Genomic DNA, 17,295 nt, shown 5'->3' on the forward strand with positions numbered 1-17,295 from the left:
TCAGACCGGGGTGAGTGTGTAGCAGACCGGGGTGAGTGTGTAGCAGACCGGGGTGAGTGTGTAGCAGACCGGGGTGAGTGTGAAGCAGACCGGGGTGAGTGTGAATCAGACCGGGGTGAGTGTGTAGCAGTCCGGGAGGAGAGTGATGCAGGTCCAAATCACTGTGAAGCAGACCGGGATGAGTGTGTATCAGACCGGGATGAGTGTGTATCAGACCGGGGTGAGTGTGTATCAGACCGGGGTGAGTGTGTAGCAGACCGGGGTGAGTGTGTAGCAGACCGGGGTGAGTGTGAAGCAGACCGGGGTGAGTGTGAAGCAGACCGGGGTGAGTGTGAAGCAGACCGGGGTGAGTGTGAAGCAGACCGGGGTGAGTGTGAAGCAGACCGGGGTGAGTGTGAAGCAGACCGGGGTGAGTGTGAAGCAGACCGGGGTGAGTGTGAAGCAGACCGGGGTGAGTGTGAAGCAGACCGGGGTGAGTGTGTAGCAGACCGGGGTGAGTGTGAAGCAGACCGGGGTGAGTGTGTATCAGACCGGGGTGAGTGTGAAGAAGACCGGGGTGAGTGTGTAGCAGTCCGGGGTGAGTGTGTATCAGACCGGGGTGAGTGTGTATCAGACCGGGGTGAGTGTGTATCAGACCGGGGTGAGTGTGTATCAGACCGGGGTGAGTGTGTATCAGACCGGGGTGAGTGTGTATCAGACCGGGGTGAGTGTGAAGCAGACCGGGGTGAGTGTGTATCAGACCGGGGTGAGTGTGTATCAGACCGGGGTGAGTGTGTATCAGACCGGGGTGAGTGTGTATCAGACCGGGGTGAGTGTGTATCAGACCGGGGTGAGTGTGTATCAGACCGGGGTGAGTGTGTATCAGACCGGGGTGAGTGTGTATCAGACCGGGGTGAGTGTGTATCAGACCGGGGTGAGTGTGTATCAGACCGGGGTGAGTGTGTATCAGACCGGGATGAGTGTGTATCAGACCGGGGTGAGTGTGTATCAGACCGGGGTGAGTGTGTATCAGACCGGGGTGAGTGTGTATCAGACCGGGGTGAGTGTGTATCAGACCGGGGTGAGTGTGTATCAGACCGGGGTGAGTGTGTATCAGACCGGGGTGAGTGTGTATCAGACCGGGATGAGTGTGTAGCAGACCGGGGTGAGTGTGTAGCAGTCCGGGAGGAGAGTGATGCAGGTCCAAATCACTGTGAAGCAGACCGGGATGAGTGTGAAGCAGGTCAGGATGAGTGTGAAGCAGACCGGGAGGAGAGCGAAGCAGGTCAGGTTCACTGGGAACCAGACTGGGATGAGTGTGAAGCAGAGCGGGATGAGTGTGAAGCAGAGCGGGATGAGTGTGAAGCAGAGCGGGATGAGTGTGAAGCAGAGCGGGATGAGTGTGAAGCAGAGCGGGATGAGTGTGAAGCAGGTCAGGATCACTGGGAACCAGACCGGGAGGAGTCTGAAGCAGGTCCGGATCACTGCCAAGCAGACCGGGATGAGTGTGAAGAAGACCGGGATGAGTGTGTATCAGACCGGGATGAGTGTGTATCAGACCGGGGTGAGTGTGTATCAGACCGGGGTGAGTGTGTATCAGGCCGGGGTGAGTGTGTATCAGACCGGGGTGAGTGTGTATCAGACCGGGGTGAGTGTGTATCAGACCGGGGTGAGTGTGAAGCAGACCGGGGTGAGTGTGAAGCAGACCGGGGTGAGTGTGAAGCAGACCGGGGTGAGTGTGAAGCAGACCGGGGTGAGTGTGAAGCAGACCGGGGTGAGTGTGTAGCAGACGGGGTGAGTGTGTATCAGACCGGGGTGAGTGTGTATCAGGCCGGGGTGAGTGTGTATCAGGCCGGGGTGAGTGTGTATCAGACCGGGGTGAGTGTGTATCAGACCGGGGTGAGTGTGTATCAGACCGGGGTGAGTGTGAAGCAGACCGGGGTGAGTGTGAAGCAGACCGGGGTGAGTGTGAAGCAGACCGGGGTGAGTGTGAAGCAGACCGGGGTGAGTGTGAAGCAGACCGGGGTGAGTGTGTAGCAGACGGGGTGAGTGTGTAGCAGTCCGGGGTGAGTGTGTATCAGACCGGGGTGAGTGTGTATCAGACCGGGGTGAGTGTGAAGCAGACCAGGGTGAGTGTGTATCAGACCGGGGTGAGTGTGTATCAGACCGGGGTGAGTGTGTATCAGTCCGGGGTGAGTGTGTATCAGACCGGGGTGAGTGTGTATCAGACCGGGGTGAGTGTGTAGCAGACCGGGGTGAGTGTGTATCAGACCGGGATGAGTGTGTATCAGACCGGGGTGAGTGTGTATCAGACCGGGGTGAGTGTGTATCAGACCGGGGTGAGTGTGTATCAGACCGGGGTGAGTGTGTATCAGACCGGGGTGAGTGTGTAGCAGACCGGGGTGAGTGTGTATCAGACCGGGATGAGTGTGTATCAGACCGGGGTGAGTGTGTATCAGACCGGGGTGAGTGTGTATCAGACCGGGGTGAGTGTGTATCAGACCGGGGTGAGTGTGTATCAGACCGGGATGAGTGTGTATCAGACCGGGGTGAGTGTGTATCAGACCGGGGTGAGTGTGAAGCAGACCGGGGTGAGTGTGAAGCAGACCGGGGTGAGTGTGTATCAGACCGGGGTGAGTGTGTATCAGACCGGGGTGAGTGTGTATCAGGCCGGGGTGAGTGTGTATCAGACCGGGGTGAGTGTGTATCAGACCGGGGTGAGTGTGTATCAGACCGGGGTGAGTGTGTATCAGACCGGGGTGAGTGTGTATCAGACCGGGGTGAGTGTGTATCAGACCGGGGTGAGTGTGTATCAGACCGGGGTGAGTGTGTATCAGACCGGGGTGAGTGTGTATCAGACCGGGGTGAGTGTGTATCAGACCGGGGTGAGTGTGTATCAGACCGGGGTGAGTGTGTATCAGACCGGGGTGAGTGTGTAGCAGTCCGGGAGGAGAGTGAAGCAGACCGGGATGAGTGTGTAGCAGACCGGGGTGAGTGTGTAGCAGTCCGGGAGGAGAGTGATGCAGGTCCAAATCACTGTGAAGCAGACCGGGATGAGTGTGAAGCAGGTCAGGATGAGTGTGAAGCAGACCGGGAGGAGAGCGAAGCAGGTCAGGTTCACTGGGAACCAGACTGGGATGAGTGTGAAGCAGACCGGGATGAGTGTGAAGCAGACCGGGATGAGTGTGAAGCAGACCGGGATGAGTGTGAAGCAGGCCGGGAGGAGAGTGAAGCAGATCAGGATCACTGGGAAGCAGACTGGGATGAGTGTGAAGCAGGTCAGGATGAGTGTGAAGCAGACCGGGATGAGTGTGAAGGAGGTCAGGATCACTGGGAAGCAGACCGAGTTGAGTGTGTATCAGACCGGGTTGAGTGTGTATCAGACCGGGGTGAGTGTGTATCAGACCGGGGTGAGTGTGTATCAGACCGGGGTGAGTGTGTATCAGACCGGGGTGAGTGTGTATCAGACCGGGGTGAGTGTGTAGCAGACCGGGATGAGTGTGAAGCAGACCGGGATGAGTGTGAAGCAGACCGGGATGAGTGTGAAGCAGACCGGGATGAGTGTGAAGCAGACCGGGAGGAAAGTGAAGCAGGTCAGGATGAGTGTGAAGCAGGTCAGGATCACTGGGAAGCAGACCAGGATGAGTGAAGCAGACCGGGGTGAGTGTGAAGCAGGTCCGGATCACTGTGGGGCAGACTGGAAGAAATGTGGAGCAAGAGACTGTGACATGGGGATAATATCATTGGACTAGTAATCCAGAAGCCCAGGCTAATGACTCGTGTATAATGCTTATGTTTGTATGTTATTCCAGATGGATGAGATAAACTGAACTAGACGGCCTTTGTCATTATCTTGTCAACATATAGATGGAATTGTGGTTGTAACTCTTTATTTTATTGCTCATGAACCTTTACTATAAGCAGCTTTATGGGGTGAAATTGCGAGGACATAATGGGCTCATCGTGAATCAGTAACCTGTTTAATACTGTACGTGATTTTCCAGAATCTTTTCCATTGACTTCAATCTTGTCCTTTTGTCTATTTCCCTATTATACCAATCTATCTTGGTGCCTTTTTAATGCATTTTTTGAGGTTTTGGAATGATAAAACTGTTGCATAAGACATTTTGAAAATAAATTGTATTGGGTAGCAGCAAGCAGCAGAGTCTAGAGACTTACTCATCAAGAAGACATAGATACAATTGTAACCATTCAACCTTCGTCCTTTGGCCTCTTAAAAGACGTGTTGCACAGCGACACACAAGGACTACAGCACTTCTCACTGACAGGGAGGACCCATATTGTTCAATCATTCCACTTTGTTCAGAAGTCACTTGATCCTTCTACTCTATGAAATTCTGACAGAATAGAATCCAATTACACCCCTTGTATGGAATAATTATATTGAATAATATTATGCACACAAGCAGAAGAAAGTCTACTTCTATCCCTACTGAATCGGAAACATCTTGTGCATATTATCAGGGTTGCAAATATTGAAACTTTACTGTAAACATTTCCAAAATACGCAATGTGAGAACATATTAATGACACCATCATTTTATCATATCTTCAGTGTAATAACTAACGACCGGAATATTTTCCTGCCAAATTTACAATATAGAATAATTGTTAAATAAAATTTGCATTCTCTGATTGATTCCTTGGGTCACTGTGTGGAGATTGCACATTCTCCTCGTGTCTGCGTGGGTTTCCTCCGGGTGCTCCGGTTTCCTCCCACAGTCCAAAGATGTGCAGGTTAGGTTGATTGGCCGTGCTAAAATTGTCCCTTAGTGTCCTTAGATGTGTAGAGGGGTTAGCGGGTAAATATGTAGGGATAAGGGGGTAGGGCCTGGGTGGGATTGTGGTTGGTGCAGACTCGATGGGCCAAATGGCCTCTTTCTGCACTGTAGTGTTTCTATGTTACTTATCATGGTGCTTCGGAATGAGGTGGGCAAGCGGATCAAGTGTCAATTGGAGAACACTTAGGGGACAGTGATTGTTATATCATAAGGTTTAGGTTAACTATGGAAAAGAACAATAGAGGGAGAATTATAACGTGGGGTAAAGCCAGCTTCAGTGGGTTGAGAACAGATCTGGGCTGAATAAATTGGAGCCAAAGGTTGGCAGGAAAAACGATCGGTGATCATGGGCTACCTCCAAAAAATACATAGTTCAGGCACAGTCAAGGTATATTCCTCAAGAGAAAGCTAGGGCAAACAAATCCAGAGCTCCATGAATTATAAAAGAGATAGAGATTAAGGGAAAGAAGAAGAAGAGTGCTTATGGCAAATCCTGTTCAGAACCAGACAATATATAGAAGGTTCAGAGGGGAGGTGAGAAAGCAAATTAGAGAAGAAAAGAGGAAGAATGAAAACAGACTGGCAGCTAACATAAAAGGGGATCACAGTCTTCCAAAGGCATATGGTAAAAGGGGGAGTAGGGCCATTTCAGCATCAATTCAAGGACATAGCTGAAGTATTAAATGAATACTTTGCAACTGTCTTTAACCAAGGAAGAAGATACCAATCAGGCCATGGTGAAAGTGGAATCAATTCAGACACTGGAAGCGTTTCAAATTGATGAGGACAGGCTATACCGGGGTGGATGAGATACATTCAAGGATACTGAGGGAAGTGAGAGTGGGAATTGTGGAGGCACTGGCCATAAATTTTCATCTTCCTTAGACTCCGGGATGGTGCCAGAGACCTGGAGAATTGCAAATATTACCCCCTCGTTCAAAAAAGAGTATAAAGATAAGCCCAGCAACTACTGAGCAGTCAATTTAACTTTGGTGGTGGGGAAACTTCTGGAAACAGTAATCCAGTCAAAATGAGTAGTCACATTGAAAAACCAGCATGGATTCTTTGAGGGAAAGATCATGTTTTAACTAATTTTCTGGAGTTTTTAAAAAAAAGAGTTACAGAGAGAGTTGATGAGGGCAATGATGTGGTGTACATGGAGAGCATTGCCCTCATAAGATGCACAACAGGCTTGTGAGCAAAGTTCTAGCCTGTAGAATAAAAGGGATAGTAACAACTTGGATACAAAGTTGGGTGACAGTTAGCAGTGAGTAGTGGTTACTGGATGTTTTTCTGGCTAGTAAAAGGTTTCTAATGGAGTTCCTCAGGGGTCAGTGTTAGGCTCTTATTTTTCCTGGTATATATTAATATATTAAAGTCTGCGGATGATATGAAATTTGAAAGTATTGTGAACTGTGAGGAGGATAAAGGGTACAATTCTGAATGGAGTGCAGTAGCAGAGGGACCTGGGTGCATATGTGCACAAGTTGTTGAAGGTAGCAGGACAGGTTGAGAGCACAGTTAATAAAGCATACACTATCCTAAGCTTTATTTATTTGGGTTAGAGAGAACAAGATCAAGGAGGTTATATTGAACTTGGAACAGCCACGGGTTCAGCCTCAGCTGGCACATTGCAACCAGTTCTAGACACCGCACGTTAGGAAGGATGTGAAGGCATTGGAGAGAGTGGTTCCAGGGATGAGAAACTTCAGTTGTGAAGCTAGGGTAGAGAAGTCTTGGAGAAGAAGGCTGAGAAGAGATTTTATAGAGGGATTCAAGATCATGAGGGATCTGGGCAGAGTAGATAAGGAGAAACTGATCCCACTCATGAAAGGATTGAGAATGAGAGGGCACAGATTTAAAGATGAGATGATATTAATATGCAAATCAGTTTTGTGCCTGAAGCTGATCCCACCAGGCCGGAACTGTGTGCGATGTGAAACTGTTTGTGAACCCAATTTCTGGCCTCACATACAATCTTACTGGTTCACCACTGACTGACTGGTGTGGCGGGCCAATAAGATCGCGGCCCACATTTAGATATCATATCAAGTTGTCTCACAAACAGTGATTGATGCCATGGGGCAGAGTTTTCAGCCTCACCATCATTAGAAACTGAAGTAGATGGAGACTGAAGCTATGAGCACTGGCCAGTATTGGGCGCTTGACACAATTTCTGTCACTGGCTATTTGAGGGGAGGCAGGTTTGGGGCCTGGTAGAGTTGCCTGCCCTCTCAAGGCATTGGAGCCAATTAGGTTGAGATAGAGTCTTGTTAACGTTATTAGAAGAGCCCTCTTTCCCAAAATAACGAGTGGCAGTTTGTCAGAGATGAGTGTAGACAAAAGCTGCCTGTAGTGGGAATTCCACATCCCACAATGTTGGACTGGCTATTTTATTCCCGTTTTTTAGAAAATGTTGGTGAATGGGCACCTCCTGTTGAAGCTCCATCGCTGTTACCTGCCTGCTGCTCCTCAGCTTCTGATTGGCCTTTCAGCTTTGAAGGCCCACCTGCCATCCATCAGATCAGCCATGATCTTATTAAATGGGAGAGCAGGCTCGAGGGGCTGAATGGCCTACTCCTGCTCCTCTGTATGTTCGTAATTCAGCCCAAAGAATCAATTCTCGGACGGTGCAATGGATATAAAATCCTGGAATCATTTTAGAACCAATTATATCCTGTCGTGGGTGAATGAACATAAATGTCCCAAATGGTCTAATTAGTAATTATTCTATGATCATTCAATAAAGTTGTTGCATAACAGACTGATGCTTTTACTAACAATTGACTCAAAAGGGAACAGTAATTCCACAGGGCTGTTTTACAAACTGGTAATATCAGTTTACAATGCTCTTTACTAGTTAAATGTTCTACATGAGGACTGATCATTCTGACAAGAGGCATTGCTGAGTGAGTCTTGTTAATTATAATGTGTGCAGAAGTGAGCCTGTACAAGTGGCCCAAGTGTGCAACTCAGGTGAGTTAGCTTAAACAGACTGTATCAGTGTGTAGCTGGGATTGATAATAGCAAGAATCTGTATCACCCTTAGAAAAGTGTTTATGTAAATTTAAGATTCTAATTTTAGGTCCAATGGCCCCCAGAGATTGGTCATGCCCCAAGGCCCACCCAATACTGGGCCTCATACCTCACTTCCAGCAGATAGACAGTTACAAGTATCTCTTCAGCAAAGCTGGATTGAAGATTAGGCTGCTGTGACCCCAGCTGGCAGGTGAGTGATGAAGAAGGGAGCACCTGGAAAAAAGATCAGGAAAGCAGCAGAGTTGGGGGTGGGGGGGATATAGAAATAGTCATGATCGCATTATTTGCATATGTGGGGGGCAGGAATGCTCCCCTCTTCCCACGTTCATGAAGCATATCGAAAAAAATTACCCTGGTGATTGAAACTTAACAGGCAGTGTCTTTAATGACCATCTGATGGTGCACGTACAGACTTGGTTTCCCTGCCAGCTGCTTCAGTGTTGCAGCGAGGTGTTGAACAAGATGTTAGGCAATTTGCAAATGCTAATAAGGAGTCTATAACACCTCAGTGGTGTGCATTGCTTGTCCATTTTTTGATCTTTACCAAGGTGGCAGGTGCTGCAGTTCTGAAAGGGAATGTTCCATTCCTGCTGACTATATTAGAGGTTGCGGAAGCTGTTCAGCACCTGAGACCTGGGCACTCCTCAGCTGAATCTCTGGGTCATGGGTTGCAGAGCTGTATCCTTGTAATGCTTTATCACATTGCTGTTTTGATGTTTCCGTTTCAGTATTTAAGGGGGGAGAGAAAACAATTTTACCTATAGTTGTTCACCACAATAATGGAATTTAAAAGTCAAGGCAAATTCAGAACAGCAAATTATTAATGATTAGTTGAAAGCACAAATGTGAAGGACCAAACACCATTTTCTCATTCAGCTCTTCATAACTGCTATATTTGCTCTTCTTTCAGTTTGTTGATATGAATTCATCAAGAAATATCTTTATTTTCGGATTTTCAATGTTTTCTGGCATGGTTATACCCAACTGGATGATTAAGAACCCACTTGCTATCCAAACAGGTAGGAAATTCTTTTTTTTAACTGCAAAGATACCCGATAAATAATTATGTAAGCAGACTGAAGAAACTAGAGTACTCTTAGCACTTTGCCAATCAGATCAAACGATCAATTCTGAATCGCCTAAAATATAGAAGATAAAATATCAGTGAGGAGAATAAGTCTTACCTATGTCACCCTTTCGTATTTCAACGTGTTTAATCATAGAAACCCTACAGTGCAGAAGGAGGCCATTCAGCCCATCGAGTCTGCACCGACCACAATCCCACCCAGGCCCTACCCCCACATATTTACCTGCTAATCCCTCTAACCTACGCATCCCAGGACTCTAAGGGGCAATTTTTAACCTGGCCAATCAACCTAACCCGCACATCTTTGGATGTTATAGTCTATGTGGGGTATTACAGGCCAATGCCTGTATTTGGAACACATTCATCCTCTGCAGCCTTTGCCTTATTCTTCTTGCAACTAATTATTTTTCCCTCCTTTTTTTTTAACCCAGTCATAGGAGCAGGAAGGGATGTATGAAAGGCTTTATTGAACTTTTTGTGTCTCATGTTTATAAAACACTTTTATATTATATTATTTATTACTTTATTTGTAAGCTCATCTAGGGAACAAATGTCAGCACTGGGTATTGGGACACATTCAGCTGTTCTTTTTTTCCCTGTTCTCTGCATCAAGCACTCCCTCAGCATGTAGTATAATAACCAGCTATCTGCAGAACAATAGCACCGTCCTAAGCAACATGGCTTGAAACAACTTCAGAACTTCACCAGGGTAACATTTTCATTTCTCATATCACAAGTTTAGGGGTGGTGTGGGTTGAAACTAGATTAAAACTCCCCACACTTATTTATGTAGGACCTTCTACAACTAACAGATACATGTGAACCCAAGCTCCAGCAGTGGAACGTCAATAACTGTTCACACCAAGTACACAATACTTATCTCTGTTTTACTCAGGAAACATTCACTCATTCCTCTGATGGCTCGACCACACTAGTGTTGTGGGCAAAGTGCAATCCTATCCCTATCCCCTGCCTCCGTGCATCATTCAACCCTTTTCTAGTCAATGCCAAGGCAAAATTCTACTTCCTCTTAGTCAGGATTAAATTAACATTTTAACACTGACAAGAAACTAAAGGAATGTTCTGCTTCCCAGGAGTACTTCCACTGGATCAAGTCATTCGTGTCCTGTTAACCACCAGTATGTTTGTTGGGGGATTTTTTGGATTTGTTCTGGATAACACTATACCAGGTAAGATTCCTTCCCTTCTGTTATTTTGTAAGCAATGAATTTATTTTATAACCCACTTACAAAATCATAATGAAACCATGATTTTGAGGTCATGCAGAGAGAGGACATGTCCCCTTTTCTTCTTGGTCTATCATTTATCGTTCAGCTCACATCCAACCCTTGTTGCCCCTTGTGATGCCTTGCCCTTATTTTTGGCTTGTCGTCGTCTTGTCCCCTGGGTCCTTTCCATTTTTATTTATGTTAGAATTTTTTTGTGTGGAGTGGTGGACAGGGGTGTGTTTGTGTGATGAGGGAGAAAAGGGGGAATTCTTTTAATTGTGCATTACGTTGGGGGGGGGGGGGCGGAAGAAACTTGAAGTAAAGAGGGGGCCTGAAGGAGGGGGGCCTGTGTACTGCACTGGGTAGAATTCCAAAATATTCTGTAAATGCCTAGGGCAGTAAATGTCAACAAGGGAGATGTTCAGGCCCTTTGGAGACCAGGGGTGGTTAACTGTGTGTGAGAGAGTGCCGGTATTGTGAGGGTGATGAGTGAGTACTTCTCTTTTGGGTTCCCCTCAGGGACATGATTGAGGTGTGTAAGACTGTGGGGGTTGGGCTGATGGGTGAAATTGGACATTGGAACACAGGTGGGATCACATCAGGTGCCTGTTGTACATTACATCCAATATTTGGTTCTACTGACTTCAATAAAATTGTAGAATTGAATGTTGAGCATGTCCTTCGTTGGGTGACAAATGTAATTACACTTGTTTTACAATCCTGCCCATTTTCAATTTCATCCCCCAGGAATTAATTTAGAAGACCATATACTTATTTTGATGTCAGATTACAAACATCAGTACTGACAGAACATCAGTATTGCACCTGCCTATATTTAATATATTATTGCTTCAACATTCACTTCTATACCATGCAGCATATAACCTAAGCCCCATATTCTTGTACTCACCTCAGTCATAAGCCTGTAACTTTAGGAAAGTGGAATACTTCCATGTTTTAATTAGTTGCTATGTTGGTGAATGCTTCAGAAAGTACATAAATCTACAGTATTCTTATGTTTTAGAAGACCTTGCTTCTTCATGAATGCAAATTAGAATCGCCAGAGAAACTATTATTGAATGTTCCATCACTATAGTTACCATTTAAGATGGCTAAATCTGATTAGGAGTATTCCCAGAGGTATGATCATGCGATATTCTGACCAGAAGACAGCTGAAGCTGTTGTTGCATTTACTTTATAAAAGGTTGGACACTTATAGTTCAGTATCTTTGCTCATGGCTTCACACAAGCAGCTCTTGCACAAGAAATTGAGAACTAGAAAGCCACCAATGAACAGGTAAGCAGGCATGGTGGCACAGTGGTTAGCGCTGCTGCCTCACAGCGTCAGGTACCCGGGTTCGAATCCGACCTCTGGTAACTGTCTATGTGGAGTCTGCACATTCTCCCCATGTCTACGTGGGTTTCCTCCGAGTGCTCTGGTTTGCTGCCACAGTCCAAAGATGTGTGGGTTAGACTGACTGGCTATGCTAAATTGCTCCTTAGTGTCAGGGGGATTAGCAGGGCTATGGGGTTAAGGCCTGGGTGGGATTGTTGTCAGTGCAGACTCGATGGGCCAAATGGCCTCTTACTGCACTGTAGGGATTCTATGAAAAACCGAGAGTGGGAAGAGGGGAAACTAGAGGTGGAGGAACTTTGATTCCTCCATTAATTAACTCACTCTCAGAAATTGCACTGATAACTGAGAGTAATGTTGACATCTCTCAGATTCTCCATATAACCAACAGTAACACAACTCATCAAGTCCATACGTAGTTGTATTAGGTGCAACATACCAATATTTGACCTGTAACACTCCTGTAACTCACTAACATTCATCCTGTAACGGACACAATTTCATAGCTTTGCACAAAGGTTAGGCTCCCCATTCAAATTTTCCAGGTCCCATCCTTCTCCAACTACTATAAGTTAAATTTTAAAATACAACATTTATCAGGCTATCGACAGCAATGTCTGTGAGATCCAATCTCCATCCAGGAGGTTGCAGTGTCATCCAAAAGGGTTGACTACTCCAGTTACCATTGAAATGAAGAAAAAGAATATGCATTTAGACGGTGCCTTATCATCTCTCCGAGGATGTTCCAAAATTAGGGTTGCCAATTGTGATTAAATGTAGTCCTACTGGTTTCATCACATGACTTGCCCCCTACACTCCAACCATTAGTCAGCATTATGATGTACTGCCTTCACATTAATTGGAAAGCAAAAAGACTCTATATCCAATTGGGTGATTCTTGACTCATCAGCCAAACAGCCATATTTTCCCATTTAATATGTTTATATCTGGTGAAGAGAAATGTTCAAAGAAATTGACAAAATAAGTCTTAATGTCGCGATGATTTTTCTCCAGGGTTGCACGCAGCAGTATGCCAGGGAGACTCCAGGTCAATCTTCCAGATTGGCAACCCCACCCAATATATGTTGCATTCAATGATTTACTTTGTGCTGTGCACTCATGGTAAAGTGGGTAAAAACAGAGCAGTTGAGGAAGACTTTTCCAATAGATGATAAGACAACTTATATGCATCCAAAGACCATGTGTCAGAAGTGATTACTGATGTTTTACAGGTACAGAGAAAGAACGAGGAATAATTACTTGGAAGGAAAGTGTCTTTGAGGATGATTACAAAGGAGCAAATGAGAACGACTGCTACAATTTACCTTTTGGTATTGGCACAAAGTGTTGCACTGGAGCCTGGAGGAGATATATCCCCTTCTGCCCATATCCAAAACCCCCTGATGATGATGAAATAGTGGAAGTGAACACTGCAGACATTCGTAAGGAGACTAACACTACGGACATTCATAAAGAGACTCAATTTTAACAAAGTAGGGTAAACAAAACTCTTTGAATAGATCAATTTTGCATCAGGTATTGCCAAGAAATAATTATGTTCAATTCATGTTTCCCGGAGGTTGATTTTTAATTTCTATTAAAGAACAAATAGTTAGCATGCAGGTGCAGCAAGCAATTCAGAAGGCAAATGGCATGTTGGTCTTTATTGCAAGGGGATTAGAGTACAAGAACAAAGAAATCTTGCTACAGTCATGCAGGGTTTTGGTGAGACCATATCTAGAATAGTGTGTGCAGCTTTGGTCGCCATATTTAAGAAACTTGTAGTGGAGAGGGTAGAGCAATTTTTTCAATTGGTTCCGGGGGTGAGGGGCTGGTCCTTTGAAGAGAGAATGTGTACATTGGATTTCATATTCTCTGGAGTTTAGAAGGGGCTTGAAAGGTGGATACTGAGAGATCGTTTCGTTGGTCAGAGAATTGAAGCTGCAGAGACACAGTCTGAGGATAAGGGGCCTATCATTTAACACTGAGATAAGGTGAAATTACTTCAATCAAAGGGTCGAAATTCTTTGGAATTCTCTCCACCCCACTGGGTCGTGGATGTTCTATCATCGAATACATCCAAGGTTGGGATACGGGAATCGGGGAAAATGGAGCTGAAGCCTAAGATCAGCCATGACCATACTGAATGGAGAAGCAAGCTTGATGGGCTACAGTCTACTCCTGCTCCTATTTCCTGCTTTCTTGTATACAGAGGGTGAGGCATCACACAGCCAGCCAGGCAAAGCATCTCTCTCACAGATTTTTCACCTCCGGGCTTCTTCCAGAGTGCTGCATAGGACATCACTCATACTATCCTGTCTGCAGTTGCATCAATCAGGTCACCAACATGCTACGTGCCAGGAAAAACCAATATTTTATCTGCTCAATGGACAACAGCAGAGCCACAAACAGAATACTCAGGGATTTGCAACAAATCCACAGAAATGCACATCCAAAAGCAGAGAGACGATAGAGTCCCTGCACATCTCCCAGTATATCTTCAGACCACCTTCCTAGATTCTGTGTTTGACACTTCTGTTCTCTCCATTAGTCATCCTGGCTACTTCTCTGAAATAAAGGTGACCATTTAATGCTGGATGGCACAGATTTTTGTGCGAGTTCTTAGAACATAAAATGTTAGTTTGTTTGAAAAATTGATTCTACCTAGCATCTCTTCAGCATTAGTAAAACTGCAAACTGCTGTCTCACCCATGCCCACTTAGTCATGATGAAGATAGATTATAGCTATATCTTAACAGAACTATTACATTGCATTGCAATTAGGATTGACATAATTATGTAAACATTATTAAAATAAATACAGATGAGGGAATGTATTTGACAGATCCAGCTTATCCTTCTATACTATGCCAAATTCTTTCTTCGTTCAGTGTCCATTTTATTCATATCAACTTCTTTCTCATTGTTCTGCAGCTGTATTGTAACAGAACAGTCCTCAGGCTTAAGCTTAGCTACTCCCCTTTCCATCTTGTACCCAATCGTGCAGTGTATTGACCCTGCAAGTGTAGAGCCATAGGCCTCACCAACTCTGACAGGCTTCACTAACTCTAAGATTGCAGAGGCAAATAACTTAGAGGGGGATGCAGTCCAGCTGAAAGTTCTGTTGTCAGTTTTAATGTTAAATGTCCCACTTGTACATCACCACATATCCTTCCAGCCCTTCTAATTCCTCTTCCTGCTGAGTGCACCCTGAAAAGAAACTCTCCCCACCCAAAGTCATTACAGGGTGGCATGCTGGTAGTGGTTACGACTGCTGTCTCAGCGCCAGGGACCCGATTCAATTCCAGCCTTGGGTGACTGTGCAGAGGCTGCATGTTTTCCCAGTGTCTGCGTGGGTTTCCTCCAGGTGCTCCATTTTCCTCCCACAGTCGAAAAATGTGGTTAGGTGGATTGGCTATGCTAAATTGCCCCTAGTGTCCCAAGATGTGTAATTTAGGGGGATTAGCAGGGTAAATACATGGGTCTCTGGCCTGGGTAAGATGCTCTGTCGGAGAGTCAGTGCAGACTCGACGGGCCGAATGATCTCCTTCTGCACTTTGGGATTCTATGAACTTCCACATTCAAAACACCCAACTGGCTAGTCTTTGGTTCTCCATTCACATAGTCTTCTGCAGCTGTGGGTGTACTCAAATGGTCCTTTCACTCCACCTTTGATGCCCTTTTGCCCAGTAAAACCATCACCCCCACTCTCCCTCAAAATTATTTCCCCTAGCATAGCTTCTATCTTAGCTCCTACAAGTCCAAAATTGTAAACCTCAGTGGATCTTGCAGACATCTATCAGCAGAAATGGCTGAACCATGACAAATATAATCAGTCTCATTCTCTGAATTGAATGAAAATATCCTTTAAGATTGTGTGGGTTTAAAATAAGTACTACTCATTATTCCAGGTACACCTTGAAAATCATAGATAACTCCCAGCACAATTCTCCTTAAAGAAAAAAACTTTCCTGTCTTTCAAAGGCTGTAAAGTGCTTTGCAACATAAACTCGTGCAAGACACTATGGGCTGGAATTCCATGTCATATTTGGGGTAAACCGCAAAGACATGCTGGGGAATCCTTCTCCGAACTTTACAGGTAAGCGTTTGCACGACAATTACCTAGAAGTGCTAACTTCCTCTGGGCAATTGCGCTGCGAACCATTTGAAATCATGATTAAGATCACGATCTTAAACACGAAGTTCGGATGGCTCAGCAAGCATTATGCTAATAGTTACTCGGAAAAAGTAAGAAATAAAACCTCTTCTGATTAACTATTGTAAAGAGCCCCTCCCCTATGAGGATTCTTTTGATGCAGGCCCCAAGTAGCTCTGGCTGTCAGAGGTTTCAACACAGTTTAAGACCAGGCAGGTGCACATTGAAGTCTTCTAATTCCAGTGGGTTTACGACATGAGTTCCAAGTTATGGCCCTTTTTTAAATTCAAGTTTTTCTAACCTCGTCAATACAAGATCACCTCCTTCAAACTTCATAAAATTGCCCTCTTCAGCTGCTGAAACTCTCATTCATCCTTCTCCCGTGACCAAAGGCAGCTATCCCAAAGGCTTACCTATTGTGTACACTTAATCCAAAACTCTAGAGCCCATGTTCCATCTCCCACAAACTCCCATTGCCCAATACCCTTGTGCTCAGAGTCCCCCAACATGTAAAAATTAAATTATCCTGTGTGTTTAAAAGATCATCATGGCCTCACTCTTCCTTATCTCATGCAAGAATTATAGAGCTGGAGGAACTTGCAAACTCTGGCATCCTTCAATCCTTACTCCCCCAGTACTTATGGCTCTGTTGTGTGCTCAGGAATTCCTACCCTAAATCTTTCTGTATCTTCATCTTCCTTCCTTCTTTCAAGTTACTCCTCAACATTGACCTCTTTAGCACCTAATAGCGCCTTCATTAGCCTGTTATTCATTTTGTCTTGATATGTTTCTGGACATTTATCCACATCAAAGGCACTATATAAATATAGGTTGTTGTTGAATTAAGCAGCATTGTAATGTCAGGGAGACAGATAAGAAAATATAACTTAACAACAGTTCAAGGTTAAAAGGGCATTGTGTCATTAGTGAACACATAGATAGAAACAGAGTAACGCACACTATCATTTAATCTTCCGGGGGTCTCAAGATTCTCTGTTTGTCCTTGAGGTCATTCAGGAAGAAAGGATTGCTCAGCCTAAATGTATCTTCAAGGAAAAAGGTTTGGAACAAGGGAACATCTGGACTGAAAAATGACAATTTTTCCAGGCATGTTATAATGGTCACTTTAAAAAGGTCCAGGAATTTGATGACACATTAGCTATAATATTTCCTGGAGTTGGAGTTCTTTATTTCAATTTCAAATGTCTTTTTTCTGCAAGCATCCTGAATTAGATTTTCCTTCTTAAATTAGTTTACTATCTTAAGTCTCCACTTAATTCTCAACTTATATGGTCTCAAATAAAGTCAAAGTGAACAGACCACAGACTCAGAGTATTAATAATGGTGGAATTACAAGTGGTGAATGAAGTACAACTACAAACTTTAAAAGTAAATGCTTTTATTCTTTCATGAGATGTGGGTTTCGTTGCATGGAGTAGCATTTGTTGCCCTTGCACTGAGTGGATTGCGAGTGCATTTCAGAGGGCAGTTAAGAGTCAACCACTTTGCTATGGGTCTGGAGCCACATATTGACCAGACTAGGCAAGGACAGCAGATTTCCTTCCCTAAAGGACATTAGTGAACCAGATGGGTTTTTACCAATCAATAATGGTTTCATGATCATTAGACTTTTAATTCCAGATTTCTT

The 17,295-nt window shown here is 44.9% G+C and overlaps 2 protein-coding genes across 8 annotated transcripts in view; one reads left to right on the plus strand and one right to left on the minus strand.

Moving 5' to 3' along the window:
- Positions 1–15,739, plus strand: part of slc23a4 (solute carrier family 23 member 4) — a 67,643-nt gene extending 51,904 nt beyond the window's left edge. For all 6 annotated transcript variants that reach the window (XM_078220034.1, XM_078220035.1, XM_078220036.1 and 3 more), the window contains 3 exons: positions 8,731–8,839; positions 10,002–10,097; positions 12,724–15,739. In XM_078220034.1, the coding sequence (XP_078076160.1) occupies positions 8,731–8,839; positions 10,002–10,097; positions 12,724–12,980 (462 nt within the window). In that variant the 3' untranslated portion in view covers positions 12,981–15,739. The remainder of the gene's footprint in view (positions 1–8,730; positions 8,840–10,001; positions 10,098–12,723) is intronic.
- Positions 1–17,295, minus strand: part of LOC144498632 (ADP-ribosylation factor GTPase-activating protein 3-like) — a 93,888-nt gene that overhangs the window by 19,172 nt on the left and 57,421 nt on the right. The window lies entirely within an intron of this gene.

Source organism: Mustelus asterias, chromosome 9 (assembly GCF_964213995.1).
Source record: "Mustelus asterias chromosome 9, sMusAst1.hap1.1, whole genome shotgun sequence".
Classification (NCBI taxonomy): domain Eukaryota; kingdom Metazoa; phylum Chordata; class Chondrichthyes; order Carcharhiniformes; family Triakidae; genus Mustelus; species Mustelus asterias.